Source organism: Delphinus delphis, chromosome 20 (assembly GCF_949987515.2).
Source record: "Delphinus delphis chromosome 20, mDelDel1.2, whole genome shotgun sequence".
Lineage (NCBI taxonomy): Eukaryota > Metazoa > Chordata > Mammalia > Artiodactyla > Delphinidae > Delphinus > Delphinus delphis.
In genome coordinates this window covers 54,841,785-54,869,432 of record NC_082702.1, presented here as the reverse complement: position 1 = coordinate 54,869,432, position 27,648 = coordinate 54,841,785, and the positions used below count along the sequence as shown (strand labels likewise).

Sequence of the window (27,648 nt, the reverse complement as noted above, 5' to 3'; positions counted from 1 at the left end):
CTGCTTCAGAGGGACCCACACTGACACGGTACACGTGTGGCCCAGACAGTGTGGGGGTCCAGAAGCAGAGCTGAGCTGAAACCTCATCCCAGTCACACCCGCCCACCTCCCACTCCCAGGACTCTACGGCGTCAGCACCTCCGATTTAAGATCATCAGGTCGTGAACACTGTGAATCACGCGTAAGTAGGTAAGTTCATTTCCATTTTATGATGAGCAAACGTATCTTGAGGACATTTGGGATGGGGACATGCCTCCAAGAGTCAAACCTGGAAGAAATCTGTACCAGCCAAGACACTGACATCTGTCTTAGAAAGGGGCTTCACACAGCTCACAGAGGCAGTGACTTCCCACGGTAGATCTGGGGAGCTGCAAGGTCAAGGGGACTGCTAGGTAGGCCTCATTGCCAGGACAATAAAACAGGGACCCGGAACAGGCGAGTGGCTCCCACGAAGTCACCCTGCCAGGTGGGGCCACCCAGGGGTTGAGAGCCAGGGGTCCTGTCTCCAAGCATCTCTGGGGTCATGCTCCGTTGAGCTGGGCATGACCTCTGGGGGTCAAATCATGTTTTACCCAACGGTTTCTGAGGCTTAGCAGAAAGTGGAGGAATGTTCTTCCAGGTTGGCTGCAAGGGAAGCAAAGAGGGAATGAATATGAACCACTGCTTGGGTTCGTATGAACCCAAGAACGTGGGGTCAAAAGTGTGTCATCTACTTCCTCCACACCCACCAGAAACACCAGAAAGATGCCAGTTTCCAATAAGACTAAATTCTTAACTCACTGCTAAGTCTCTCTAGGCTCCGTCTTCCTCTTCCCTTCCTACCTGATTCTGTGGGGATCTTTCTTACAACCTTGGTTGCACGAGAATCTTTTTGCCAGTTTCCAGTTTGTTTTCAGTGAGCGGTGCTCCACGTGGAGATGTAGTTTTGATGCATTCATTGCGGGAGATGGGCTCTGTGTCCTCCGCCGCCGCCATCTTGTCTCCCCTCCTATCTTACTTAGTTCCTAACGCATCCCTCCCCATCACTCCCATTTTACAGATGAGGAGACTGAGGCTTGGAGAGTGGAAGTCATTTGCCTAAGGTCACCTTGTGGTGGAGCCGGCTGGTTCTTAAGAGCCATCCCAAATCATCTCTCACTGTCCCTTTCTTTCCCACTGGCCCCAGCACGTCCCGGTGTAAGGTTCACAGACTCAGGTGGGTCAGACCCACTCCAAGAACTGTTCCTGTCATCATTAGGTAATAGACGTGTTGGCATCAATCCCCATGGACTCTAGACTTTCCTGCAGGACTCACACCTGAGTATTCTGAATCTCAAACCTGATGTTTGCCTTTCAAGGGCACTGCGGTGGGCGGGGGAATCATCCTCTTTCAAGGGCACTGCGGTGGGCGGGGAATCATCCCCTTTCAAGGGCACTGCGGTGGGCGGGGGAATCATCCCCTTTCAAGGGCTTTTGTTTACCATGCACAGACTTGAGCTACCACAGCGCTGGGTGGGTGTTCAGGTTTTCCTGGCCAAGACCCCTGGACCTTTGCGTCCACCTGCATCTCACCTTGAAGAGCATCTGAGAGCAGAGCCTGTGCCTTCCTTACCTGGTCGCCTCTGATGCCAGCCTTCCCCACCATCATTCTGTTCCCACCCCAGTGGCCTCCCTGGGGTTCCTCAAACCAAGATCTTTCCTGCCTCGGGACCTCTGCCCTTCCCGCTCCGCCTGCCTGGGAGCCCATGTCAGATCTTGGCTCAGATATCGTGGCTCTGCTCACAGCGGCCTTCCTTCCCGGCCCGGATCTGAAGCAGCTCCCTCCTCGCCTGGCTACCCCGCATCACATCACCTGTCTGTCCAGCTTCCTTCACGACACTATTGCAGTCTGGGCCTTTCTTGCTGGTTTACTGGTTGCCCAGTTTAGTCTCCTACTAGGATGTAAGCCCCCGAGAGCAGGAGTCCTGATTTATCCACGGCGTCCCCCCCGCACCACGCCTGCATGCTGGAGATTTCCACGAATGACTGCTGAACCTCTGGGCACCCGGTTCGTGCCTGAGAGTTGGCCCCGGATAGCACCGCGTGGCAGAGGGAGGGAGACAGAGGGACCAACTTCATGGGACACAGGAGGGCTCGTCTGTCTGTTCACAGAGGCATGACGGCAAAGGAACGTGTAAGTTACAGTCTAGTCTGGTCCTTGGATATAGGGCTATAGAAACTTCCATTTCTGAGCAGGCCCAGAGCTCTCATATGTTCACTTTGAAATTAGAAGGGAATTTTCAAATTCTCCCCGTAGGTAAAGCCCTACTCTTGCCCTCCCACTGTTCAACTTCGTGATGAAAGCTACCTTGGACAACTGGCTGCCCAAAGCCACCCGCTGTCGCTGACCCATCCCGCCTCCCACTTACCCACTGCCGTCGCTTTACTGAAAGTGCTTCTGCCGTCCTTTCCCGTGCTCTGCCACATTTTTGAAGCCACCCTCTGCGAAAGGAAGTGGGCTCTGTCAGGGAAGGTGTGTCGATTCCTAATCAGATGCTCACGGCTCACCGGCCAAACCAAGTCCAAACACCTCAGCCTGGCCCGGCGCCCTGGCCCTGCCCCCTCTCCTCCCCCAAAGAGGTCCCCCAGTCCCCACCTGCAGCTGCTCCCCCAGCCCGTATGGTCTGCCCTCAACTCCTGCCATTTCCCACCCCAGCCCCATGCTCACGACGCACTCCGGCTGCTGTGATGGCCAAGTTCATCCTACCTCAGGATTTCCACATCTGCTGTCCCTCTGCCCGCTATTTCTTATTCTTGATACTGGGCTTCAATATCCCCTCCTCAGGAAGCCTTCCTTGACATCCTAGTCTAAGGTGTCCTTTTTTTTCTTTTCTCTTTTTTTTGCGGTACGCGGGCCTCTCACTGTTGTGGCCTCTCCCGTTGCGGAGCACAGGCTCCGGACGCGCAGGCTCAGCGGCCATGGCTCACGGGCCCAGCCGCTCCGTGGCATGTGGGATCCTCCTGGACCGGGGCACGAACCCGTGTCCCCTGCATCGGCAGGCGGACTCTCACCCACTGCGCCACCAGGGAAGCCCTGTGTACTGTCAATTCTTTAAAAAGATATGGTGGATGAATGGAAGAATGGATGGATCGATGGACAGCTGGATGGATGACTGGCTGGAGGGATGGTGTCAACCATATTTTCTAATTCCCTCAATGAAAGTAGGAGGAACTTTTGCACGTCTAGTCCCAGGTTCTGATGTTTAGCGTGAAGCTGTGTTTGCTGTAAGCCCCTCTTGCCCACCATCAGACAACAGGGCTTCTACCTTATTTCCCAATCTAATTCCCATTTTGTCCGCTATGAGCCATCCCTGAGCTGCTGCCTCAGTCCCGGCCTGCAGCCTGGAATGGCTCCTGCCCACGTGGAGGACCACACAGGCTGGAGGAGAGATTTTTCACAACAGAAGCATCTAGGCATCCCAGCACCTTACCCCCAACATGCCATCTGACAGCATAAAATCAACCACGGAGAATACAGTCACTTTCCTTCATAGCAGCTTCAAACTGTAGTTCTCAGAACAGTCCGTTGGGTTTCTTTTCTTCACCCCAGAAATGCCCACTGCCCTTTTTAGTACCCTCCGCAAAGTACGAACGGTTCTTCTCTTACCTGGATATTCTTTGTAAAATTTGTGTCGTAAGAATCGCCCATCTGGAAAAGAAGTGAGAGGATTAAACTCCTTTCGGGGAGTTTATAAGGCCAAAACTAAGAAATTATTTGTGTTTTCCACTCTCATTCTCTCACAGGTGTCCGGTGGAATTTTCCAGAAGCTACAGTGGCGTGTGACACTGCGGCCGATTAAATGCAGAAGCAGAACGACCCAATTCCCACTGTTGATTGTCATCAACCACCTCCTTCCTCGGCCCCAGCCCTGTCACAGCAGTAAAACATCTTCTGGTGGGAGTCGGGGAAACTTCACGTGGGAGAGCGGAGAAGTCTGGCCAGATCACGCAGACGTTTCACGTGGCAACGCGTCTATCGGTAAACGCCCCCCTCTCCCCTGTGCATCGTCTCCTCTGACCGCTGTAAGGGTAATAAATCACATTTGTACCCTTGAAACTAATATTCTGTGCCCATCATAGCTCCATCAAAATCGTGTTTATGTACTCAGGGGCATTTTGTTTCCTCCTCTTCTGTGGCTCTCCTAACAATCATCACGGTGTCCGGGACCAGCAGTGACGTTTACTGTACAAGGCGACAGAACCAACGGCTGACCCACACCCTCGGGCAGAGAGCTTATCAGCAAGCTCAACGACTACCATTTACCACGATTCTTCCATTTACGGCTATTTCCTGAAGCAAATGGCAAAATTCTTCCAGGCCGGAGGCTCTCGGAAACATTCCTGCTCCTCCCTTCTCCCTGGGGGTGAATTATGGCCCCTGATGCCATGGGCAGGAGACGGTGGTCTGTGCGGAGCCGGACCCCTTCCTCACACCAGGTGTGTTTACCAGAGGTGTCACTTTTACAAAATAAACCTAAGGATTTGAGCCCCTGCTCCGGGCTATGCCACCCTGTTATCCTTCCCAGGCAGCGTCCAGTGAAGTCACTTTGTCAGAGGGAAGAGTCGGGGTGGGGGGGCTCATCTCCCACATCTCAGTCTTGGATGGTCAGTATCGGAGCAGCATGGAACCCACTCAGAAGACGCACGCGGTGGGGATAAATTAGGAGGTTGGGATTGACATGTACACACGACTATGTATAAAACAGATAACCAACCAGGACCTATTGTATAGCACAGGGAACTCTACTCAATATTTTGTAATAACCTCTAAGGGAAAACAACCTGAAAAGGAACAGATATATATATGTGTGTGTATATATCTGAATCACTGTGTTGTACACCTGAAACTAACGTGACGTTGGAAATCAATTATACTTCAATAAAGTAAAATAAAATAAAATAAAAAGATGCACTGAGGACCCCGACCCTGCTCTCTGAGAAATCAGATTACTGCCTGTGTTGATGTTCATTTTCCTCTCAAGAAAGACATGAACTCCTCAGACGTCAGGGTCCAGGCTGAACTCACAGCGGTCCTTGGCCCCCTGTAGCAGCCAGCTCTCAGCAGAGACCTGCATCTTAGGCGTGGGCAGGAGATCTGTAACTTATTCTCAGATAGTCCCCAAAAGTAACTATGTGGATTTATATATAGAGAGAGTGCAGGGTTGGGGGAGAGGCAGAGAGAGCATGATAAAGGAAAGAGTATTTAACAATTGATGAATTAGGGTGGAGGCTCCAAGGTACTCTCCTTGCCGCTTTTCTGTAAGTCAGAAATTACTTCAGTTCTTCCCTGGTGGCGCAGTGCTTAAGAACCTGCCTGCCAATGCAGGGAACACGGGTTCGAGCTCTGATCTGGGAAGATCCCACATGCCGTGGAGCACCTAAGCCCGTGCGCCACAACTACTGAGCCCGTGCTCTAGAGCCCGCGAGCCACAACGACTGAGCCCACGTGCCACAACTACTGAAGCCCACACGCCTAGAGCCCGTGCTCCACAACAAGAGAAGCCACTGCAATGAGAAGCCCGTGCACCACTACGAAGACCCAACGCAACCAAAAAATTTTTAAAAATTAAAAAAAGAAATGACCTCAAATATGCAGTTTTTTAAACACTTAAAATCCGAGGCTTCTTGTTTGGTTACCCTGGGACAAGAGTGCTCCTCTATTCCCAGAGACCATTGCTCCAAGGGAAGTTGTTGGAATTTAAGATGTTTCCAAACTCCTGTACAATTACCAATAATTACTGCTAAGTGACAGCCCTCTGGGGCCAAGGCTAGGGGAAATTTCAATTACATTTCTATCTAGAAGGCTCCGATCATTCCTATAGGTGGGGGAGGACACACACCCATGGGCTTTGGAGCAGGTGGCCAGGCTTGGAATTCTCACTCTGCTCCCTGGTAGGTGTATGCATTGTCTGGGCACGTTTCTGATCTCCAGCCCTCCCTCTTCCGGAAGACAGGTGACGGCTGCGCACATTGGTTGGGGACCTACTATGCGTCAGGCGCTGCCCTAAGCACTTTATAAGTGTTCTCTCATTCAAGCTTCATCACTACCCCAAGAAGCAATTACTATCGTGACCCTCACTGCTCCATTTTACAGATGAAGAAACTGAGGCTAAGAAAGCTTAGGTTAGCTGCCCAAGGTCACCCAGGAAGAACGCCGCAGCATTTGAACCCATTTCAGTGGCCTGCAGTCTTAATCCCACTTGACACTGCTCCTGGTCATACTTCTGCCTTTGCAGGCTCGCACTGAAGCTTAGGGGAGCGCCCACAAGGGCCTCAGTCAACCCTGGGTGTCATCGGTACAGCCACCTGGCTGTCTCTTTGTTTATCTCCACCCTTGAAGTGGGTCCTTTTTGAACTGGTTTGGTCCCTCGAGAACGGGTTTGAACCTGTCTGGCTTACTCTGGTCTTGGAGGTCACATAACTGAATGAGTGAGATCAGGAGATGAGAAAGGCCACATAATTCCAGGCCTTTCCAGTTATAAAAATGACATTTCGGTTCAGAGGACTCCTGACTAACCCCCACCATCCCCAGCTCTTTTGGAAAAAGCTGCTCCTTCCAGCGGGTTCCTACAGGCTGGCCTGTTCTTGGGGTTGTACGTCCGAAGGACGGCGTATCCCGTCCACCTGCGTACTCCGTCCACTGTGGTGTCTACAGACAGCAGTGGTGCCAACAGAAGGGATTCGGTTCTGTGCTTGAGAAACTACAGACACGGTTTATTTACATGGATTAACTCACTGGCTCCTCAAAGAGTCCATGAAGTAGCTTAACTACTATTAGCCCTGTTTACAGGTAAGGAAAGCGAGGCCTGAAAAGGCTGGGCGATTTGCCACACACAGCAGCAAGGGGCCAAGTGGCCACTGGAACCCTGGCTGTCTGGCTGGAGAACCTACTCATAACCCTAAAGAGCAAGTGGAATGTAGGAGAAATCTCAGATTCCTGGTTGGTTCCAATCCTTTTATAAGTAATTCTTTTCAAAGCTCAGAATTCCAGGAACCAGGATTCCTGAGACAGTTCCACGTCTCCTAATTTTATTACTTGCAATGACGCTGACGCTAAATGCATGACAGATTTAACATCTATGTCTTTCTTGAAACGCCTCAGAGAGATAAATTCTCAAATGAGGAAAAAGAAGTGCTTTGCCAGATAGCGCATGTGATGGGTTCTCTGGGCCGGTAAGGTCGCTGTGATTATCCTCGATTTTGACCGAGGTGCTATCCTCAGCTATTAGGACTAAGAGATGCTAAAGTGGGGACGTGGGCCCTGGAGGGCATGGTCTCAAAGTTCCAATAAGCTCAGCTTTGACATGGTTACCCTCCATCTCCCTGGAGTTCCCGATTCTTCGTTTGCCACACATTTCTGGCAAATTCCATGCCTAGCCTCTCCACCTTACACCTTGCATGAGGCAGGAGTGGCTTTTAGGTACCCTCAGCAGTCCCTCCTCTGCCGTCCTTGCCCCCCTGGGGAAAAGTATGCAAACTAAAACCCCACTATTCAGGCCCTTCACTGAACTATTTATTGCCTTGTCTCCAAAGACAAATACTAATTAAGTCACACTGAACAGTCCTAGCAGAGAGAAGTTACGGGTTCTCAGACAATTCAAATTCTGTGCAGTTTAAAAGGGACAGATAGATACAAATTATCCACCTTTTACTGAGCACCTTTAGTCTCTGCTCTGGCATCACACGTATGATTTCAATTAATCCCCATAACCCAGCATGAAGTGGCCCCATTTTACAGATAAGAAAACCGAGGCTCAGAGATTTGAAACAACTGACCCCAAGGTCAGCCAGGCAGGAGGTGGCCGAGCTGGGGTTTGCCCGCATCCTGCTCACATGAGGAGGGAGAAGGTGCAGAGGAGCAGGGCAGAGAGGGGACAGGAGGAGGGCGTGGCCAGGCTCAGGGGCGGGGGCTTCCTTTGGGACGGGTCTCCCGTGGGGGGTTCCGGGGAGAGTGGGGTGGGGCTCTGTGTCCACACTCACCTGCCGGCCGGCGCTGCTTGACACACTGCCCGCTGTTGGGGATGCCCTCAGCCAGGTCACCCGGGCTCAGGATGTGGCACTCATAGCCTGAGGGGCAGAGGAGTGGCTCGGCCCCGTCCTCTGTGGTGCTGCAGGCCTCTGCTGCGGGGGACACACACGCGGGGGGCTCAGGGGTGGCCCCCATGGGGGCAGAGGGGCCGCCTCTCATCGGCACCCCAGATTGCACGCTGTGCCTGGGGTCTCTGCACACACACATGCACACGGGGGCAGCCCAGAGTCACATGATCCCAAACATGCCCTCGCATGCATGCATCGTGACATGCATATTGGGTTGGCCAAAAAGTTCGTTCGGTTAGCGAATGCGTTGTTCCAGAAAAGTTCTTTGTGAAAATGAAAAACGTCAATTTTTACTTAAAACCGAGCGAACTTTTTGGCCAACCCACTACATGTATGTTCATCCCCACACAGTGAAACACATGTGCTCGTGCTTATAATCACACGTACATACATGTTTACCCACCAAGATCCTATACACACACATATCACATACACACATTTTCGCCGTCCCACAAGTCCTAACACACGTATACACACACACACACAGCCATATCCACACCCACGTTCACACGCACACAAATCCTGCACACACACACACACCCCTACAGTCGCACACATCTGCACGAACACGGATGCACAAGTTCTCAGACACACGGCCACAAGCACAGCCAGCTGGCTTCACGCACAGCCGCACACCCTGACAGCCACGGTCACGCACTCGGATGTACGTAGGGTCACAAGCACAGCTGCACAAACGCAAAGGTGCTCCCGCACAGCCGCACCCCCACAGTGGTCCAGGCCCCTGGGCCTCCTGCCATTCCTTTCAGAAACTGTTCTCCACCCACCCCGGAAGGAGGCCTCGTCAGCAGGGAACAGTGAACCCCTTATGGTGACTTGAGGGATCTGAAAACCCCAAGCCCCCTCCCTCTGAATTCTCCACCCAGGGAGGAGGCCCCGTTGCCAGGGACAGTCAAACCCCACACTGTTCTGCGGATTCTGAGAGCCTGGCCAAGCCCCAGCCACCCCCTTCCGTGTCGGGGTGGGGAGGGTCCAAGTGGGCCAGGTATTAGACGACAGGCAGCCTGCCGGAGCAGAGGCTGACCCTGGTTCTCAGTTTTCTGGGGGCACCTGAGAAGGGGGGACCCTGGCTCTGCTGTCGGGTTGGGCATCACCCTGCAGGTACCTTGCAATGCCTCCTCAGGGCCGTCCAGGAGCCAGCCGTTGCCCCCAAGCCATCGAGGTTTCGGCTGCACTAGCCAGTCTAAAACTGACAAGATAATAGATGGTTAAATCGAGGCCCTCCTCAGGCAGCTGAGAAATGCCCCAGCCTCTGGGGATGCGGAGCCTACATCTCATGATGAAACACAGAGCCTCCCCGCAGGAGAAACAACTCGGTTCCCCAGCAAAAGTTCATCCCTTCCTTTTAGTAACAGAACTCCTGAGTTTCAGCTAGGCACTGGCTGGCCAAGCTGGAGACTACATTTCCCAGCCTCCCATGCAGCAAGGTGTGCCATGTGACTGAGTTCTGGCCAATTGGATATGAGCAGAAGTAACCACGCCACATCCCAGCTTTCACTGGTATGGTTACCTGTCGGCTCCCCTCCCTCTCTCTTTCCAGCTTCCTGCAGACTGGGAGCCACCACGTGGAGCAACGAGACAGAGGGAACCTGGGTCCCTGGGTGACTGGAGCGGGGCCACCTGCCTGTCATGGACCACCTGTCGACTCCGGCCTTTTAACCGAGGGAGAAGTAAATGTCTAATAGGTTGGGCCCCTGAGTTTGTGGGTCTTTTTGTTACAGCATCATGGCCTGTTCTCTAACCAACACATTTTTAACAGGAAGAGTGACCATGTAGTAGACTGGACGGTCTTCAAAACCCCAAACAGGGATTGAAAACCCAAATGCCTCTGGAGACAGATAGGTAACATAAAGGAGGACGGTAGGCTGGGTAGGCTCACGGCCAACAGGAGAGTGTTCCTGCCTCAGTGGGTCAGCGGCTGGTCAGCTCTGGCCAGCTGTTCCCAGAACTTCTGGGTGGTTTTTGTGTGTGTGTTTTTTTAAACTTTAGGTCTATATTTTAAAAAATATAAACTCTTGGCTTTAAATGTTGACAAATAATTTTTTTTAATTTTAAGTACTTTGGAGATTAAATAAAACTGGTCTGGGATCACAATCGTTTATGACCTCTGCTTTAGTCTGACTCCAAAATAAAGAGATTGATGTGCTGTCCAGTGCCTTTGAAAGTACCTAGATAGGGATTGGTAAAAATACCAGTTAGCTCTTTCTTTAAAAGAGCACAATATGGTTATAAGAAGGTTGCTCTCAGTGTGGAAAGGGAAACAGCAGAACCAGCAGTTTACAACTTCCACACGAGAGGGGTGAGATGTGGTTCCAGAGCCTCTATTTCCAATCTCCTGGTTCTTCCCTCCTTTTCCCCACTGCCTCGGACTTAATGTCAGAAAATGTATTTTCAATGTTATTTTTTACTAAACAGGAAATGTATTAATTTTTCCAGTACAGGGAAACGTACACATTTTGCTATACTTTTTGGAATACTGAAATTTGGTCAAGGTCTCCCATCAATATGCAGGCCCTAAAGGCCTGGAGGCCCAGGGTCTCGCCTCTCTGCTCCCCAACTAGAACTTCCTGGGGTCACCTGCTAAATAAACTCCCCTCACTCAAGACCTTATCTCGGGGTCTGCTTTGGAGGAGACCCACAGGCTGCCTGCAAGGAAGTGTGTAAGCTGCTTAGAACAGGGCCCGGTGCATTTCAAGTCATGTTAGATGTGCGGTTCTCAATCTGGAGCGATTGTGCCCCCGCCCCGAGGAAACATCTAGTGAAGTCTAAAGATATTTTTGGTTGTCCCAGTGTGGGGTGGGGCCACCACTGCCACCTAGTGGGTGGAGGCCAGGGATGCTGCTCAAAATCTACACTGCCCAGGTCAGCGCCCCACCGCCCACCCCAACTAGAATTACCCAAGCCCAAACGTCAAGAGTGCCGAGGGCGAGGAACCTTGTTCTAGATATTATTATCGTAATTCTTATTATGACTAATATTTTGTCGGCTCTTCCCGTTGGCCAGTGAAAGCTAGGCCTTCATTGCTTCATCTGTTCTTCATCGAGTACCTTTTATGAGTCCAGAGACTATTTCAGGTAGTGGGGATACAGCAGTGAATGAAACAAACCAAACCTCCTGCCTCATGGGGCTGACCTTCAAGTCAGGGGAATGGTCAGGAAACAAATGAAACACAATATTCTAGACTGGGCTATAAAGAAAGCTTAAGCCAGAAGGCAGTTAGCAATGGCCAGAGGAAAGATTACCATTTAGAGAGGGAAATTTCCCTGAGAAAGTAACCACCTCTGCCTGAGATCTGAAGGAGGTGAGGAAGTGAGCTGTGTGGCTGTCTGGGGGAAGGATGTTCTGGGCTGTGAGGGATCCCACAAATGAGCCTGGGGCCCCGTAACCCTACACTCAGAGCCTAAGGCAGTGGACACTTCTCCACAGTCAGAAGACTAAATGGAAATGCCAGCTCTGCCTGCTGTGTGACTTTGGGCAACATACTCAGCTTCTCTGAGCTCCCGTGTCTTCAGCTGTAAAACAGGGCTGATAGTGGTCTCTCTACCCCATGGGAGCATTAAATTAGATGGTGTAAGGAAAGGCTATTTGGAATGTCATGGTCAGTTGTACAGTTTGTGCACTGCTCAGAAGCACCTGTTCTAGGCAGCAAGTAAGGTTGGAGTCCCTATGCCCTGTCTCAGTCCAAAGGAAGGGGCACCTTTTTGACTTGTCCAACCAGATGGGCATACTTTTACGTGCTTCCTCCAAGAGGAAGGGGTGCTATTTTGTCTTTCTCATAAAAGGCCCTGTAGGAGCCAGCGTGGCCATGAGGCAGTGCTCAAAGGCAGCACAGACTGTAATTATGAGCATTATTAAGGGTGCCGAGTCCCTTGTCGTCGCTGTGACCTCACCCCAAAGAGAACTGAGTGTGTTCGTTCTTGCCTTGGCCTTGAGGAGGGGGTAGTAATGAAGGCCCGGGGGACCACAGCCTCTGGCGGACAGTGCAGTCCTAACAGGCTGCAGTCCTCCAAAGGCTCAGCCCCTGGAGGCTGGGAGCAGAGGAAACTTCTAGGGCACCTTTTCTCCACTCAGCTGCCCATAATCAGCCCCACCCTGTATTCCCCCCAGGCTCCCTTCCCTCCCCTCCCAAACCTCTCCAGAAGGGATCTGAAACTCCTTCCCTCCACAGATGAACCCCTGAGGCCTGTGTCTCCCAAAGAGAATCCCCGTTCAGATGCAACAAACATCCTACTGATTCTCTGCTCCTAGCCGGAGGCGGGGCTGAGCACTTCCGGATGCGGCACTCTGCGTGAGCCGCACATTCTCCTTTCAGCCCTGCTTTACAAGTGGGGGTTTAAGTTGGTGACCAGCTAGCCAGTGGATTTGATTGAACCCAGGAGTCTGCATGCCCACCTGGATCGCTAAGGTGTCAGGTCTCCATCTCAAATACCCCCACGGCCAGGCGTCATGAGTGAAGTGGGCCTTGTGGGGTCCCTGGAAACCTGGAGGCCACCCCCGCTGCCCTCTAGGGGCACCTGAGGCTCCAGCAGATGGTGGCCCAGGGAATGCGGTCCAGGATTTTTAAGAAAAGCTGGAGGACTTCCGTGGTGGCGCAGTGCTTAAGAATCCGCCTGCCAATGCAGGGCACAGGGGTTCGACCCCTGCTCCGGGAAGATCGCACAGGAGGCGCAGCAACTAAGCCCACGCCCTAGAGACCCTGTTCCACAACAAGAGAAGCCACCGCAGTGAGAAGCCCGCGCACAGCAAGGAAGAGTAGCCCCCGCTCGCCGCAACTAGAGAAAGCCCGCGCGCAGCAAGGAAGACCCAACACATCCAAAAATAAATAAAATTAAAAAAAATTTTTTTTTAAAGGAAAAGCTGGAAATCTGGATTTTTTATGAGAAATCTCCCCCATCTTCATAAGAGGGGTATTTTCCTTTTAACGGGCGGCCCCTGGACTGCAGTTCTCTGCCCGCAGTGGCGAGCCCCGCATACAGCAGGCGCTCAGTGCATGCAGCTGGATGCTTGCTCCAGGAGCGCTATGTTCCCATCTCACAGGGCGGCCCGCCCAGGTGGTCCAGGTTTAAGCCCAGCTGTTCCTCCAGTCGGGCAGCGCTGGGTAGGACAGTTCCCCGCGCCCCCCCCCCCCCACCGCGTCTCCCCCGGCCTGGAGCACCTACCTGGCGGGGGCGGCACGGCCTCCAGGCAGGCGTAGGCGCAGCCGTTGTAGCAGCAGCGCCGGTGCCGCGGGCACTCAGAGTCAGCCTGGCAGCGCGCCGCCTGGCAGGCGCCGGGGGGCAGCGAGCGCGGGGGCGGCGGGCAGCGGTCGGCTCGCGCCTGTCGGGGGCCGCCAGCCTCCTCGGCCTGCGGGAAGAGGGGGCGTTAGCGGGACGGGGCGGGTGCTGTGCGCCGTGGGCGAGTCGCTGGGCCTCTCTGAGCCGCCGCGTCCTCGCGTGATCACAGCAGAACCAGCCTCAGCGGGTTGCTCTGAGGATGAAAGGCTGCTGTTTCTCTTTGTAATAGCCCCAAACTGAAATGACTGTAAGCCCATCAGCAGCAAAAAGGGGAAATGAATCTGGATAAGAGTTGTATGTTAAGCGTCCATCCTGATGTTTATATGTATGTATGTACATATATGTATGTATTTACATATAAAATACGGTATATATATGTATACAAACACAATAGATACACACACATATTTATATACTTCTTATAATTCATCTGTTTATATAGAGCTTTGAGAATTTACAGATCACGCACAAAATGAATAAATTCACCTAGCAAACGGCTTGGATAAACGTCACAGGCATAACACCGAGAAAAAAAAAGAAGTCAGCTCACAAGAGAACATATAGTATGAATCCATCTACAGTTTTCGTTCAAAAACAGGCAAAGCTGATGTCTGGTGTGAGAACAGGAGCGTGGTCCCCTGGTGGGTGGTGACCTGAAGGGGGTCTGGGGTCCCTGGGGGCCGGCCCCGTTCTGCTTCCTGATCTGGGCGCTGGTTCCATGGTGTGTTCGTTTTGTGGGGATTCATGGAGCTGAACTCAGGATTTTCACACTTTCTGGTACTATGTTTCCAGAAAGAGTTAAAAATATGATATCCTGGGCTTCCCTGGTGGCGCAGTGGTTGAGAGTCCGCCTGTCGATGCAGGGGACACGGGTTCGTGCCCCGGTCCGGGAGAATCCCGCATGCCGCGGAGCGGCTGGGCCCGTGAGCCACGGCCGCTGAGCCTGCGCGTCCGGAGCCTGTGCTCCGCAGCGGGAGAGGCCACAATGGTGAGAGGCCCGCGTACCGCAAAAAAAACAAAACAAAACAAAAAAAAGATATCCTATTTAACATATAGGAAGTGTGGACGCATTACCAATAAAATAAGCATTTTAGAGGCGGGGTTGGGAGAGTTCAAGTCACACCAGACCCCATCTATGCCGGGAACACTGTTCTGCTTCTGAATATGGAGGTGGGGTGTATGGAGGGCAGGTCTTACACATCCCGACACAGGTGTGCGCACACACACGTGCACACTCACGCGCAGAGTTAGATACAGAGTAGGTTCTTTGGGGGAAAAACCACCCCGGCTTGCCCCGCCTTCGGCTTATGCCTGAACCGCTCCACCCATCTAAAATGCTTTACCCACTGACCCCCCGATCTCCCCCAACATATATGTATTGCAAAATCCTGCACCTTGTACTGTCCAAGCAAATAATACACATCTGCAGACTGGAGTAGCACGCAGCCACTAAACCTGCTGATGAGAGATCCCCAAGAGACGGTGGTTCATGAAGAGAATTAAGATATAGAACAGTCTGTCTGCTCTTCACCTATGTTTTCAAATATTCATATGCACACACATGTAATATGCATATGTTTAACAGGCCTAGAACATCTTTGGAAGGATATACAAGAATACACAGCAGCTGTTGGTCAAAGATTGCCTCTGGAGAGAAGAATTAGGTTCTGAAGCCAAGGGAGAGTGCTCCTTATTGTACACTTTTTTTCCCTTATTGCATGCTCTTTTGCACAGGTTCCAATATATATATATTGCCATGAACACATTGAGTTTTTTTTCAAGTTAAAGAAGACAATTAAAAAACTTAAAAGGTAGAAGTACTTAAGAAGAATGATTAAGGACAGGAAAAACCTTATATGTTAGTAAATAAATAAATAAAAGGCAAGCTACACAATGCTATATGCCCTCAAAGGTCAAGGATGTATGAACGTCCTTCCGCCACAGCTATTGCGGTGGCTGCAAACTCCACGCGCTGCTCCCAGTGCCCAGTAGGGGGCGTCGGGTCACAGAGAACAGGTCCCGACCAGACGCATCTGCCGATGCGTGCAATCACAAGGACCAGTGGTTCTCAAACTACCTCCCAGGGACCCCTCCCCCCAACCAGGGGCTAAGACTGGGCAGGGTGGGGGGTGGGGAGGAAACCGTGACCAAGTGGAGCGCGGGAGGGGTGCAGTCTGGGGAGGGTGGGGCTCCTGGCCCTCCCTGCTTCAGCCAGCGAATTCCTTTTTTTTTTTTAAATAGAAGCAGGGTTGAGTTCCGATATTGTGTTAATTTCAGGTGTGCAGCAAAGTGATTCAGTTATACGTATATATTTTTTCAGATTATTTTCCATTATAGGTTATTCCAAGATATTGAATATAATTCCATGCTTTACAGTAGACCCCTGTTGCTTATCCATTTTGTGTATAGTAGTTTGTACCCAGAGAGTTCATCTTTTCTCCCTTATATAAATCATTTAATTTGTGAAAAGCAAAAATGAATACAAAGCCAACATTTGGCGGAAACGAAGCCAAAATAAAGGGGCAATCTTGTAACTCCTGGATCTTCTAACTCCTGGTTCAGCCTTTTTGCCATCCTCTGCTCGGCTGGGTGCCCCAAATTCCTGTATCCTCAGGAATAATTTCCAAGATGCAGGCAGGGCACATAATCCCGCACCATTAACTCAGTTCATTTTCTTAAGAATTAGCAACATCGGACCCACGTTGGGGCCCCGCCATTTGAATCCTAATTGGAGGTGACAGCTGCCCTGGCCTCCTTCGGAGGGTGAGGGAGGATGCCTGTGCGTGGCTGGGAAGGGACGGCTGGTTTTTCCGCCCAGCCTGTTTTCACATCAAGCCTCATTTATAAAATTTAACAGAACCTGGAGATCAGACGGGAAACGCTTTCCACCCACCTCCAAGGCCTCCCAGGTGGGTGACTTCCTAAGAGCAGCCCCTAACAGGGGCCCTCTCCAGGGAAAATTCAAATGTCGGTTCTCAGAATTTGGAGAAAACAAAAGAGATAAGCGCCTTAGAAGTCAAATGCCCCAGTGATTTATGGTGCTGCCGGAACAACAGATGGTCCTGGGTGATAAAGAACCGATTTCACGGAGGGGCCCAGATTAAAGGATTAAATGTTTTGAAAAATATTTCATGTCATGCAAGGTGATGCTCACAGAGGGTCCTAAACAAAGGATGTTTCCTGGTGTTCTGAGAAAAAACGGACGGACTTTTATAAACGAAATAAATAGATCACCTTCCCAGCCCACGGGGGTTAAAGGTTAAAGGCCAAAGTCCTTGGGCTAAAGGTCAGACCCCAGCTGGCCCCATGCCCCTGCCCCTCCACTTCTCTGGCCTCCCTCCTGTCGTCCCACCACTCTCCCCTTGCTCATTCCTGGCCAGCGCCCTGGCCTGAGGTCCCACCTCCGGGCCTTTACAGGCTGTGTCTCCCTCCTGAGATGCCGGGCTGCTTCCAGCCCTCACTTGGTCCAGGTCTCTGCTCACATGCGCCCGTAGCTGATGCTCCCCGTTCCCCTCTGCCTGCCTTACATAGCTCCAAACCTCTGGTCACCCTGGGAGGACAGTGTATTGATTCACTGCTCGGTTTACTGTTTTTCTCCCTGCTACAACGTGTCCTCCTAGGGACTCGGTCTTCTTCCCACCTGTGTCCCCAGCACCTACGACCGTGCCTAGTGTAGAGCCGGTGTTCAGTTCATTTTTGTTGTGGTTGATTGAAAGCTGTGATGCTGAGAATGATGGAGGCGTGACAGTGACGGGCATCTCTTACTGGCGGTCCACCACGTGCCAGGCATCCTCATCCTTCTAGGCGTTTAACAACCTGCACAGTGTCCCTGTGAAGGTGGCTCCGCAGGCCAGGTGGCCTGCACTGATGTGGAGCTGTCCCTTCGTGTTTGTTTAATGCTGTACCTTTCCCCCAGCATCTGTACACGCCTTCGGTCACGTGAGTCCAGGAGGGGCAGGTCCTATTTTATCCACACTCTAAAGACGAGGCCCCCCGAGGCTCAGAGAATTAAAGGTTTGCCCAAGGCCACCGGCGGAGAAGGGTCATATTACACTCCTCCCTCCGGAAGCCAAAATAATGCATCCAGAATATAAGTCTGGGGTCAGTGTTGGAAGGTTTGCTAGGACCCCAAACTCCTCCTCGCCTTGGAGCCTTCCGCACACTGTGCTTTGCACTCAGAACTCTTCCCTCTCCTTGCCCAGCTAATGCCTCCTCTTCCTTTGGGGCGAGAACTTAGGGGTTACATCCCACCTTCAAGTGTACCAAGATGGACAGCACTGAGGCCGTGACTTCAACAGTCAGGGATTTGAGCTCAGGTGTGGGAATTAGATGAGTCTGGCTTGGACCCCTGTAGCTGTGTCATCATACAGGAAAATGACCTCTCTGAGCCTCCGTCTTCCTCACCTGTGAAATGGGCCCAGAAGTTAAGTGCCCGCTGCGGGGGTTTGCGGAGGCAGCAGATGAGACCACATCTGTGGGTGCTCTGCTCGGCGACGCTGATCGCTTGGTTTTATCATTACTTTTATTTTTGGTCTTTCCTGCTTCCTCCCTCCTTCCCACCCTCGATTCACTCACACACTGATGATGCTTTAGGTGTGATGCTGAGGCGGATGCAAAAGAAACCTACGAGCCGGTCCCTGCCCCCAAGGAGTTCAGGATCTAACTGGGGTCTAAAGGTCCGCAAGCAAGAAACCCTCCCGCAGCAGCGCCATCATTTCTAGGGAGGGAGGGGGGGGCGGTGGGGGGAATGGGGGCAAACAACTGGCAGGTTCCTAAGAGGAAGCAGCCGCCCCAGCACTGCTCCCTGAGGGTCCCCTGAGGTAGCATCCATCGCTCCCCTGTAGTTACACCTGCTGACCCCATTGTACAGGTGAGGAAACTGAGGCGTATACTCAGCATATGGGGAAGCGTCAGGGTCGGAACTCGGGCAGGTTGATTCACAATCACTGCAGGGCAGGCAGCATTTATTAAGCTCCCACTGCGTGCCAACGCCGTGCTAGGTCCTCACATACTGAGTTTCACGGAATTCTCAGCAGAACCCTCACTGCTATTATTTACCCACTTTACAGATGAGGAAACAGACACAGAAATATTAAAGGCACTTGCCCCAGGTCACACAGCTGGCCAGCAGCAGAGGCAGGATTCAAACCTGGGTCTGTCTGACTCTGGCAACTTCCTGTCCCAGAAGCCTGGATCTGGGGAGCTGCTTCTCAGTCTCGCCTGTGAGATTCTTCCCGTTTTGTCGGCGCGGGGTCCCCCTCTCTCACACGCCCCTGCCTCCTGCCCACCTCTGGACCAGCCCCAGCTCTGGATGTAGTCATGTAACTGCCTCCCCAAGGGATACATTCTGGAAAGAACTCATCCTGGCCCCCGCCGTCCGTTGCCACTCAGCTGAAAACAACACAACAGCATGTCAAATCCCAGCTCACCCCTGACTGACAACGTCCTTCATGAACATCCCAGACAACCCATGATCTCCATCTTTCATTTTCATCCCTGCAAAAGGATGGTACAGCAAGTCTGCTTCAAAGTAGCTGTGAACATACATTTACGGTACAGCTCGGACAAGAATGTCCCAGCGCTGTTTGCCTTACCTGGATAAAGATGGTTCCCTTAAGGTTTCGACCTGGTGGCTATTTTTTTTTTTTCATACCCTGGAGGGAGTTTTTGGAGGCCTCTATAGATTTGCAAAGCCATTCCTCTTCTGATATCCTCAGGAAGCAGGTAGGGAAATGCCAATTCTGGGCTGCTTCAGTGGGAAGCCCAATTCCACCAGTCCAAATGCAGGGTCCACTGAAGCAAGTGCCTGGCGGTCCAACCAAAGGAGGCTGGATAAACAAATAACTGCAGATCCACACCTTGGAACACCATAGACGTCTTTGAAAAGAGGACACGGGGGCTTCCCTGGTGGCGCAGTGGTCGAGAGTCCGCCTGCCGATGCAGGGGACACACACACACACAAAAAGAGGACACGGATCTATCATATTAACATATTCACCATATATCGTTCAATGAAAAAGGCACGGTACAAAACAATATGAATAATACGCCAGACACAAATTCCACGTAGTGTATGATCACGTTTATATGAAACGTCTAGAATAGGGAAATTTGGGCTTCCCTGGTGGCGCAGTGGTTGAGAGTCCGCCTGCCGGTGCAGGGGACACGGGTTCGAGCCCTGGTCCGGGAGGATCCCACATGCCGCGGAGCGACTGGGCCCGTGAGCCACAACGACTGAGCCTGCGCATCTGGAGCCTGTGCTCCGCAACAAGAGAGGCCGCGATAGTGAGAGGCCCGCGCACCGCGATAAAGAGCGTCCCCCGCTCGCCGCAGCTGGAGAAAGCCCTCGCACAGAAACGAAGACCCAACACAGCCAAAAATAAATAAATAAATAATAGAATAGGGAAATTTACGGAGACCGGAAGCAGACTGGTGGTTGCCAGGGGGCGAGGATGGGAAGGGGGGCGGGGAGCAACTGTTTAATAGGTCTGGGTTTTCCTCTTGGGGTGATGGGAAGATTTTGGAACTAGAGAGAGGTGGTGGTTGCACAACACTGTCGATGCACTAAATCCCACTGAATTGTCCCCTGTAACGTGGTCAACTGTATAGTATGTGAATTTCATCTCAATAAACAAATTGTAAACAATATGAACAGAATACCATTAAGAAAACAACGTGTGCCGATCATAACTGCTTCACGAAAAAGTCTAGGCACTCACACATACCAAAATGTCAACAGAGCTCGTGTCTCGGAGAATTTAGAATATTTTTACTTATTTGTGACTTTCTGTATTGTCTGAATGTGTGCAGAGTAAACATCACTGTTTTCATAATCCGGAAAAAAATTGAAACCATTTCCATTTAAGGAGAAAGAATTCAGTCTCCAGAGCTGCCCCAGTTTACCCGCATCCCTCCCTCAGCACTCCACCCCCTTCATTCCCCTGCAAGAGCTTTACCCTTCTTTGGAATGTTCCAGAGAGTTAACGGCCTGACCAATAAATATGCACCCCAGGCTGGTTTGCTTGGTGCAGGAAGAAAGCCAATTTTCTTCTAAGCTTTACTTGCTCTTCCTCTGGAATTCGGATGTCAAAGATCTAAAAATATGTCTCTCCCTGGAACAGAGGGCTTAGAGTTTAGCGTGCATTGAATGCCACTTCCCGACGCCCTGAGACCTCCAGGACACGCTGGGCTCCGGGAGCAGAGTTTGGTGCATGGCTAATGGGACGTCCTCGGAGAGGTACTCAAAAACCCAGGATCTCACGCCAGGACAAGCCATCTCAGTGCATGTCGAGGGCAAGAGTGCACACTTGGCCAGCTCCTCCCGCTGGTGTCCACTGAGCCCTGCTGTGCGCCTGAGAGTCTTCTAGAACTTTCCATCCCTGCTCTTCCGCTCTAGAGGGTTTTAATGTAATTCAGTCATTCATTTCACGGTAAATTCATAGTTCCCAGGCCTACCACGTGCCAGGCACTGGCTGCATGTGAGGTGAGCTGACCTAAACCAGAAGACACTGGCCCTGCCTTCACGCGTGGCTCAGCTCCAGGACATGTGACAAACACCAACCCAACACCACACAGAAAGGAAACGAATTGCTTCCTTTCTGTTTATCTGTGAAGGCAGGTAATGAAAAACGAAACAAAGCCGGAGTAAAAAAAAAATTCATGCAGATCATAATAAGGGAGGTAAACGTTATGAAGAAGTTGAGAAGAGACCTAAATAGGGGATCAGGGAACGGGCCTCTGAGGAGGGGACCATGAAGCTGAGACAAGCCTGACCAGGAGCCCCTCACAGAATCCCTAAGATGTACCTTAGTTTCCCACTGCTTTTTAAAAAAACTCACCGTGGTAATTAAAATACATTGGGTTGGCCAAAAAGTCTGTTTGGTTTTAAGCAAAAATAAAAGACACATTTTTCGTTTTCACCAAGAATTTTATTGAACAATATATTCACTAACCAAATGAACTTTTTGGCCAACTCAATATAACATAACATTTGCCATTTTCACCATTTTTAAGTGTACAATTCTATGGCACTGATTAAATTCACAGTATTGTGCAACACCTGCCTCTTATCTGTTTCTAAAATATTTACATCACCCCAAACAAATTCTTTTTTCTTTCTAACTGAAGTATAGTTGATTTACAATGTTGTGTTCGTTTCCGGAAAACTTCTATTCTCATTAAGCAGTCCCTCCTTCACCCTCACGCCCTCAGCCCCTGGCAACGTCTAATCTGCTTTCTGTCCCTATGAACGTGCCTTTTCTGGACATTTCGTACAGACAGCACAGGCTACGTGGCCTTCTCTGACTGGCATCTTTCACTGAGCATGATGTTCCCAGGGCTCATCCATGCTGCAGTGTGTCTCAGTGCTTCATGCCTTTTCATGGCTGAGTAATATTCCATTGTGTGGATGGACCCCGTGGTGTTGATCTATTCTGAGCTTATGGACAACTGGGCTGTGTCCACTTTGGTCACCGTGACTAGTGCCATCATGACAGGTAAGTTTCCCTCTGCTTTCCTGCCTCCTCGCACGCAGGGTCCCAGGTTATAACCACATGGTTCTTAGATACTTTTCCCCTTGCTCGTTTCCACCTGGAATCAATTTCAGGACTGAAACCTCAGGTACAGAAGCCAGATTCAGAGAGGAGGAAGTCACCCCCGAGGTCACACTATTCATTTGTTTTTCCTCCCTTCCATCTATCCGCCCATCCATCCAGCTCCTCCCCCTAGTTCTTCAAATGTTTCTGAGAGTCTGTGACGCGTCAGGCACTGCGTTAGGGGCTCAGGGAGGGCCGAGCCTCCAGTGGGGCACTTCACCGCGGTATGTCACGTCCCCCCCTCTCCAGCCCCCAGGGGGGACTTGCGGGGTCTTGACCATGAACACTCCGGGACCCACTGAGCAGCCCCTCCCCTCCAGATGGAGGTGTCCTAGTGGTGCTGATGATGGGGTCCTGCAGGGGTGCAATCCATCTCACATCCTTCAAGGAGCAAGGAAAGCCTCTAGGACTCTGAGGGCACAGTGATAGCTTCACCAGTGCACAGCCAGAATGGTGTGGGGTGAGTCACTCTCTGCTCTGGCCGGAATTCCCTCATCTGGGAAGTGTCTACCATTGGGGTTGCTGGTTGCAAGCAACAGAACTGACTATGTTGGTTCCCAGAGGCTGACCGTATGAGTGTGCTAGGGCTGCTGTAACAAACACCACAGACTGGGGGCCTTAAAACAATGGAGCTGTGTTCTCTCACGGCTCTGGAGGCCAGACGTTCAAAATCCAGGTGTCGGCAGGGTTGGTTCCTTCTGAGGCTGTGAGGGAGAATCTGTTCCGTGTTTCTCTCCTGGCAATCCTTGGAGTTCCGCGACTTGAGATGCAACACTCTAATCTCTGTCTCTGTCTCCACACGGCCTTCTCCCTGTGTGTCTCTGTCTCTCTTGTCTTCTTCACCAGCCACATCGGATTAAGGGCCTACCTAATTTCAATATGTCCTCATCTTAATTAATTACACAACAATGACCCTATTTCCAAATAAAGTCACATTCACAGGCACCAGGGCTTAGGACTTGAACAGATCTTTTTGGGGTAGGGGAGACAAAATTAAACCCTGAGACTAGGATTTTAGTGCAGGTGGTATATTTGCGAGAGGGTCCCAGGCAGCTCTAGCAGGGGAGGGGGCACGTGAGGCAGGGAAGGGGGGGGCCATCTGGGGACCGTTAATGCCCAGGTGACTGCCCTGGGCACCTGGAGCTCAAACCCAAGGGCAACCTCTGAGAAACTGTCCAGATCACTCTTCAGAGGCGTCCCAGCCTGGGCTGAGGAAGCCAGGCCGTGGTCCTTCAGCTCCGTTTGCTCCCACGTTATGGACCCGAGCACCTTGGCCCGTCCTGTGTGCCGGCCGAGCGTGTTCCAAGGACAGAGTTTCCAGGCTGAAGGTGAGGATTCAGGACTCAGGGAATGATGAGAGCAGAGGGGAGGTACCCACAGCTCCAGGCCACCTGCCTCTCCCACTCTTGCTAACTTAGCAAAAAATAAAAGATGCACCAGAAAGCTCTCGAGCTCACAGAAGTAACAAGGGAAAGGAGGACCAGCCTGGGGAGACTGGGGAACACGCCTTGCACGGGGCCTCTGTGCTCGTCACCAGAAGATGCTGCTCTGGGCAGGCCAACTGCAAAGGGTGCCCCGTCCGGCAGGATGCATTGCATCCTCTCTCTGGGCTGCTGCAGCCCCACGCTGCCCCTCCACTGGGCAGGCCCCTTTGGGCAGGGTGCAAACTGCCTAGCCATTTCCAGCTGCCCCGAATGGGAGCTTAGGGTACAAAACAGACACACAGCCACAGTGACACGTGGGGATCATGGGGCTACCCAGTCCCCAAGCCGACACGGCGGCTCCAATAAGTCCCACCTGGTAGGTTTGTTCAGAGGATCCTGAGACAGCCTGGCCTGACACACAGGAACGCTCAGCAAAGAACTGTTCTTACAACTTTCACCAAACGGCAGGAAAGCAAGTCCCAAAGCACCAGCTCCACAGAACTGGCCCTGAGCTCCCCAGAAAGCCTCTTGGGCTACTGACAAACATTCTCTTCCTAGCCTATTCCTTTCCGTCTTAGCTAGCCTCGTAAATATCTTTGTCTTCTTTTTATCAGTACACAGAGAGAGGTGTTCCCTGGCCAGGCACCAGGCTGAAGGCTCTCGGGGTCTTTCCGCTGGATCGCAAAGTAGCACTGCCGTCTCCCAGGCTGCAGACGAGGAAACCGAGGCTCACGGAGGACAAGCCTTCTTCTCCCTACAAGCCTCCCTACAGGGCCTCCCGTGTCTTCCTCTCAGGCACTGTCTCTTGGGCAGGAAAATGCACACAGCATCCAGGAAGTGCCCCGGACCCCCTCAGGCCCCTCTGCCCACTCTGTCAAGGGGCGGGGCTTTGAGAAGGGGAGGAGCCAAGATGCAGGCAGCCACGTGCGGGTCCGCGTTTAACACCCAGTTCTCCATGTGCAGCCTTTGCCAATTTCCATGGTGTAAATACTCTCACTGCGGCTGATTTCAAGCTACCGATGTGAGGCCACTGAATGAGGAGTTGGGAAGAGACGTGTAACAGCTCCTCGAGAGACGGTGTTTCTACCAGGCAGATGCCACAGATATGAATGACCTCGAGAGCAGGGAGAATGGTAAGAATGCAACCAAAATAATTAGGAAGTGATAATGTTTCTGATAAGGAGGATTTCCTTCCTTCCTTTTTCATGTAAATTATATAAGTTTATATGACTTCATTTTTAATAAGGGCTGTTTAACTCTCTGGAGTGGGTATGAGCTGGCTTCAGCATAATCGCTGAACACCTGGCCTCTCCTCGCCCTGACCTGCCCCATGGGTTCCAGGGCCAAGGCTGAAGGGCTGACCCAGCTTGGGGTGGGCAATGGGGGCCACATAAGAAGTCCTGCCCCTGAATATGCGGAGCTGCTTCCTATTACTCCTAGATTCCCTGTTGGACATTTGCATGGATGTTAGAACTGAAAGGGCCCTGGAGGTCATCTGGTCCTTCGTCTTCATTTCCCATGTAATGACCTGAGGCCCAGAGAGGGGCAGCAAGCAGCCTGAGGCTGCACAGCTCATGAGAGACGTCACTGAAAGATTCCTAGGCCTGGCGCCCTGCCCAACCTCCATATCCTCTGAGCCACCAGTCGACAGCCTGTCTTTCCCCAGGGGCTCTCTGTGAGGCACAATCTGGGCACAAACCTCTCCCATGTCTAGGCACCGGAGAGGGAAGCTGATATCTGTTGATAGCAGGGAAGAGTTCCAGTCTAGTGAGTACAAACTCAAAGCGCTTGCATTCTGACAAATGGTGGCTAGAAGTAATTTGGTTCCTGAAGCCCACCCACGCCTGTGTTTTTAAAGAGACTCCCCCTGACCCCCAGTGCATATCGTCCCCAACCTCCTAGCCTCCTCGTTCCTCCTAGTGAGATGTCACGGCATCAGCCCCTGTGACGCTCCAGGACAAGGTGGAGATAAGGCCAGATGATGTATTGGAAATCTCTCTCTGGTCCTAGAACCAAAGTGCTGGATGCTTTGAGGCCTAAATCGTCCTGTTGGAACAGCGAAAAGCATGGGGGAGTCCAACCTGACAAGGGTCTCTCTTCTCCCTCCAAATACTTACCACCATTTCACTTGCTACTATGATTTTCTACACCCACGTGGCCTCCTGCTTGACCTATAGTGTGAGCCCTGGAGGCTGAGATTAGCCTCCATACAGTTTCATTTCACATGGTGCCTGGGGTCATTAAACATTCCCTTCTCCCTCTTCTCTGCCTGGAAAACTCCTATTCATCCTTCAAAGCCCTGGGTTGAATGTCCCCGATCCTGGAAAACCCTCCCTGACTCTCTTGGGGCAGAGCTGCACACACTCTTCTGTGCTTCCGTTGCACTTGCCCATAATTTACCCACAAGAATGTATGGGCGCCTACTTCATGGCAGGCACCAGGAACACTGCACTGACGGAGACAGAATCAGGCCCTACTGTGAGGAACCTACATTCCACCTGGGGAAACAAACACCAACCAATTTCCTAATATTTGAGTAAAAGTCACCAAGACGCAAGGACCACTCGCTATGCGCTGTGTTTGACAGATACGGAGTCATTTACATGCTCACCCACATGCTGAGAGTGCTGGTATTGTCTTCCCGAACCTTCTATGCCTCTGTGCTCCCTTTTGGGGTGGGGGATCTAAAGTGACACCCTTCCCACCTCCACTCTCCTGGTCCCCTTCCTGCTTTATTTCCCTTCTCAACACTTGTCACCAAATACACTACCGGCACGCCTTGGAGATACTGTGGTTTGGGTTCCGGACCCCTGCAAGAAAGCGAGTCACAAGAATATTTTGGTTTCCCAGTGCATCTAAAAGTTAGGTTCACATTACACCGTAGCATATTAAGTGTGCAACAGCCTTATGTCTAAAAAACGCAATGTACGCACCTTAATTTTAAAGAGCCTGTTGCTGAGAAATGCTAACCATGCTAAAAGTCGCGATCTTTTCGCAATAGTCACGTCAAAGATCACTGACCACAGATCAACGTAACAAATAGAGTAAAAATGAAAAAGTTGGAGGTAGTGGGAGATTTACCAAAATGTGACACAGAGACAAGAAATGAGCAAACACTGTTGGACAAAAGGCGCTGAGAGACTTGCTCAAGGCCGGGTTGCCACAAACCTGCAATTTGTAAAAACGCAGTTTCTGCAAAGCACAATGAGATCAGGGGTGCTTGTATACATTTTCCTTTCACTTCTCATTCATTCTCTGCAAGCCCAGCCCTGTGGGGTAACACGAGTCTCCCAAGGCCTGGGGACATATAAGTCTGTATCCCCACAGCCTAGGGCAACAGTGACCTAGGTAAACAGTGGCGATCAGACATACATATTTGATGAAAGGAACGCATCAATCTGTCTTTTTCAGATGAGATCACCGGCGCTCACAGACGTCCAACAACTTACCTCAAGTCACACAGCCTGTGAGCAGCAGAGCTTGGATTCAGACTTAGGGCTGCAGGGCGCATGCTCCTCGCCTCCCACCACAGCGAGCCGACCCTTTGTATTGCTGTCACATGTCACCTGACTGCCTCCCCCACTCGACCACCCTGCAGGGTGGGAGCTGGTGTCTCCATGTTGTACCTACAGGAACGCACAGAGCGCCCGGCCTGGAGCAGTTTCCACTAAATGTTTACTGAATGAGTCAGGAATGGCACGGAAGTGTAATTGCATCCTATCGACTATCGACATTTGGTTATTGACTGTTGAGACAAACACTCAGTTTTAAGTCCTCGGACTCTAAAATCAGGTGCTCTTTGTCAGGAGAAAGTAAACGTGGGTAGGCAGAAGCACGTCACCGGCCCCCTGTGCATTTTTAGGGTTCCCTGGCTTCTTTACTCCCAGGCTCGGAATCTTTGGAGGGCTGTGAGTTTCCTCTGCTCCCCACCCGACTTTGGCACAACTCAGATAAAGAAAGAAGGACGCCTGCCCTGTGCTGTCCGCATCTGGGTGGAGCGCTTGTACACCGTACAGTGCGGGCATCACCCATCTCCTCCCAGCACCCCCCAGCCCGGGCACTTACACGGGTCCTCTCCGCCAGCCTCGCGTGCAATGCCCGTTTCCAGATATTCCTGGCAGAACTGGCTTCAAGGAGCAGCAGCAGGCAGCACAGAGTCCAGCTGACCTTCCTCCGGCCGCTGCCCATCCTGCAGCTGGTCAAAGGCATTTCCTCCCAGATGGT

At 51.7% G+C, this 27,648-nt stretch overlaps 1 protein-coding gene across 1 annotated transcript; it reads right to left on the bottom strand.

Moving 5' to 3' along the window:
• Nucleotides 1-193: 193 nt before the first annotated feature.
• WFDC1 (WAP four-disulfide core domain 1) lies at nucleotides 194-27,648 on the bottom strand. The gene is made up of 7 exons (XM_059999031.1): nucleotides 27,490-27,648; nucleotides 13,293-13,476; nucleotides 9,239-9,322; nucleotides 7,999-8,139; nucleotides 3,626-3,667; nucleotides 2,388-2,460; nucleotides 194-624 (listed from the first exon to the last, which is right to left on the bottom strand). The coding sequence occupies exons 1-6, from the start codon at nucleotides 27,631-27,633 to the stop codon at nucleotides 2,402-2,404; spliced, it is 654 nt and encodes a 217-aa protein (XP_059855014.1). The 5' UTR covers nucleotides 27,634-27,648; the 3' UTR covers nucleotides 194-624; nucleotides 2,388-2,401.

What these genes read in the sequence shown, in the direction of transcription:
- WFDC1 (XM_059999031.1), bottom strand. Translation starts at nt 27,633, where the DNA reads ATGCCTTTGACCAGCTGCAGGATGGGCAGCGGCCGGAGGAAGGTCAGC. An exon ending in GGCCGTGCCGCCCCCGCCAG is followed by an intron (nt 9,323 to 13,292) that starts GTAGGTGCTCCA and finishes TTATCTTGTCAG; the next exon opens with TTTTAGACTGGCTAGTGCAG. An exon ending in CCCTGAGGAGGCATTGCAAG is followed by an intron (nt 8,140 to 9,238) that starts GTACCTGCAGGG and finishes TGTCCCCCGCAG; the next exon opens with CAGAGGCCTGCAGCACCACA.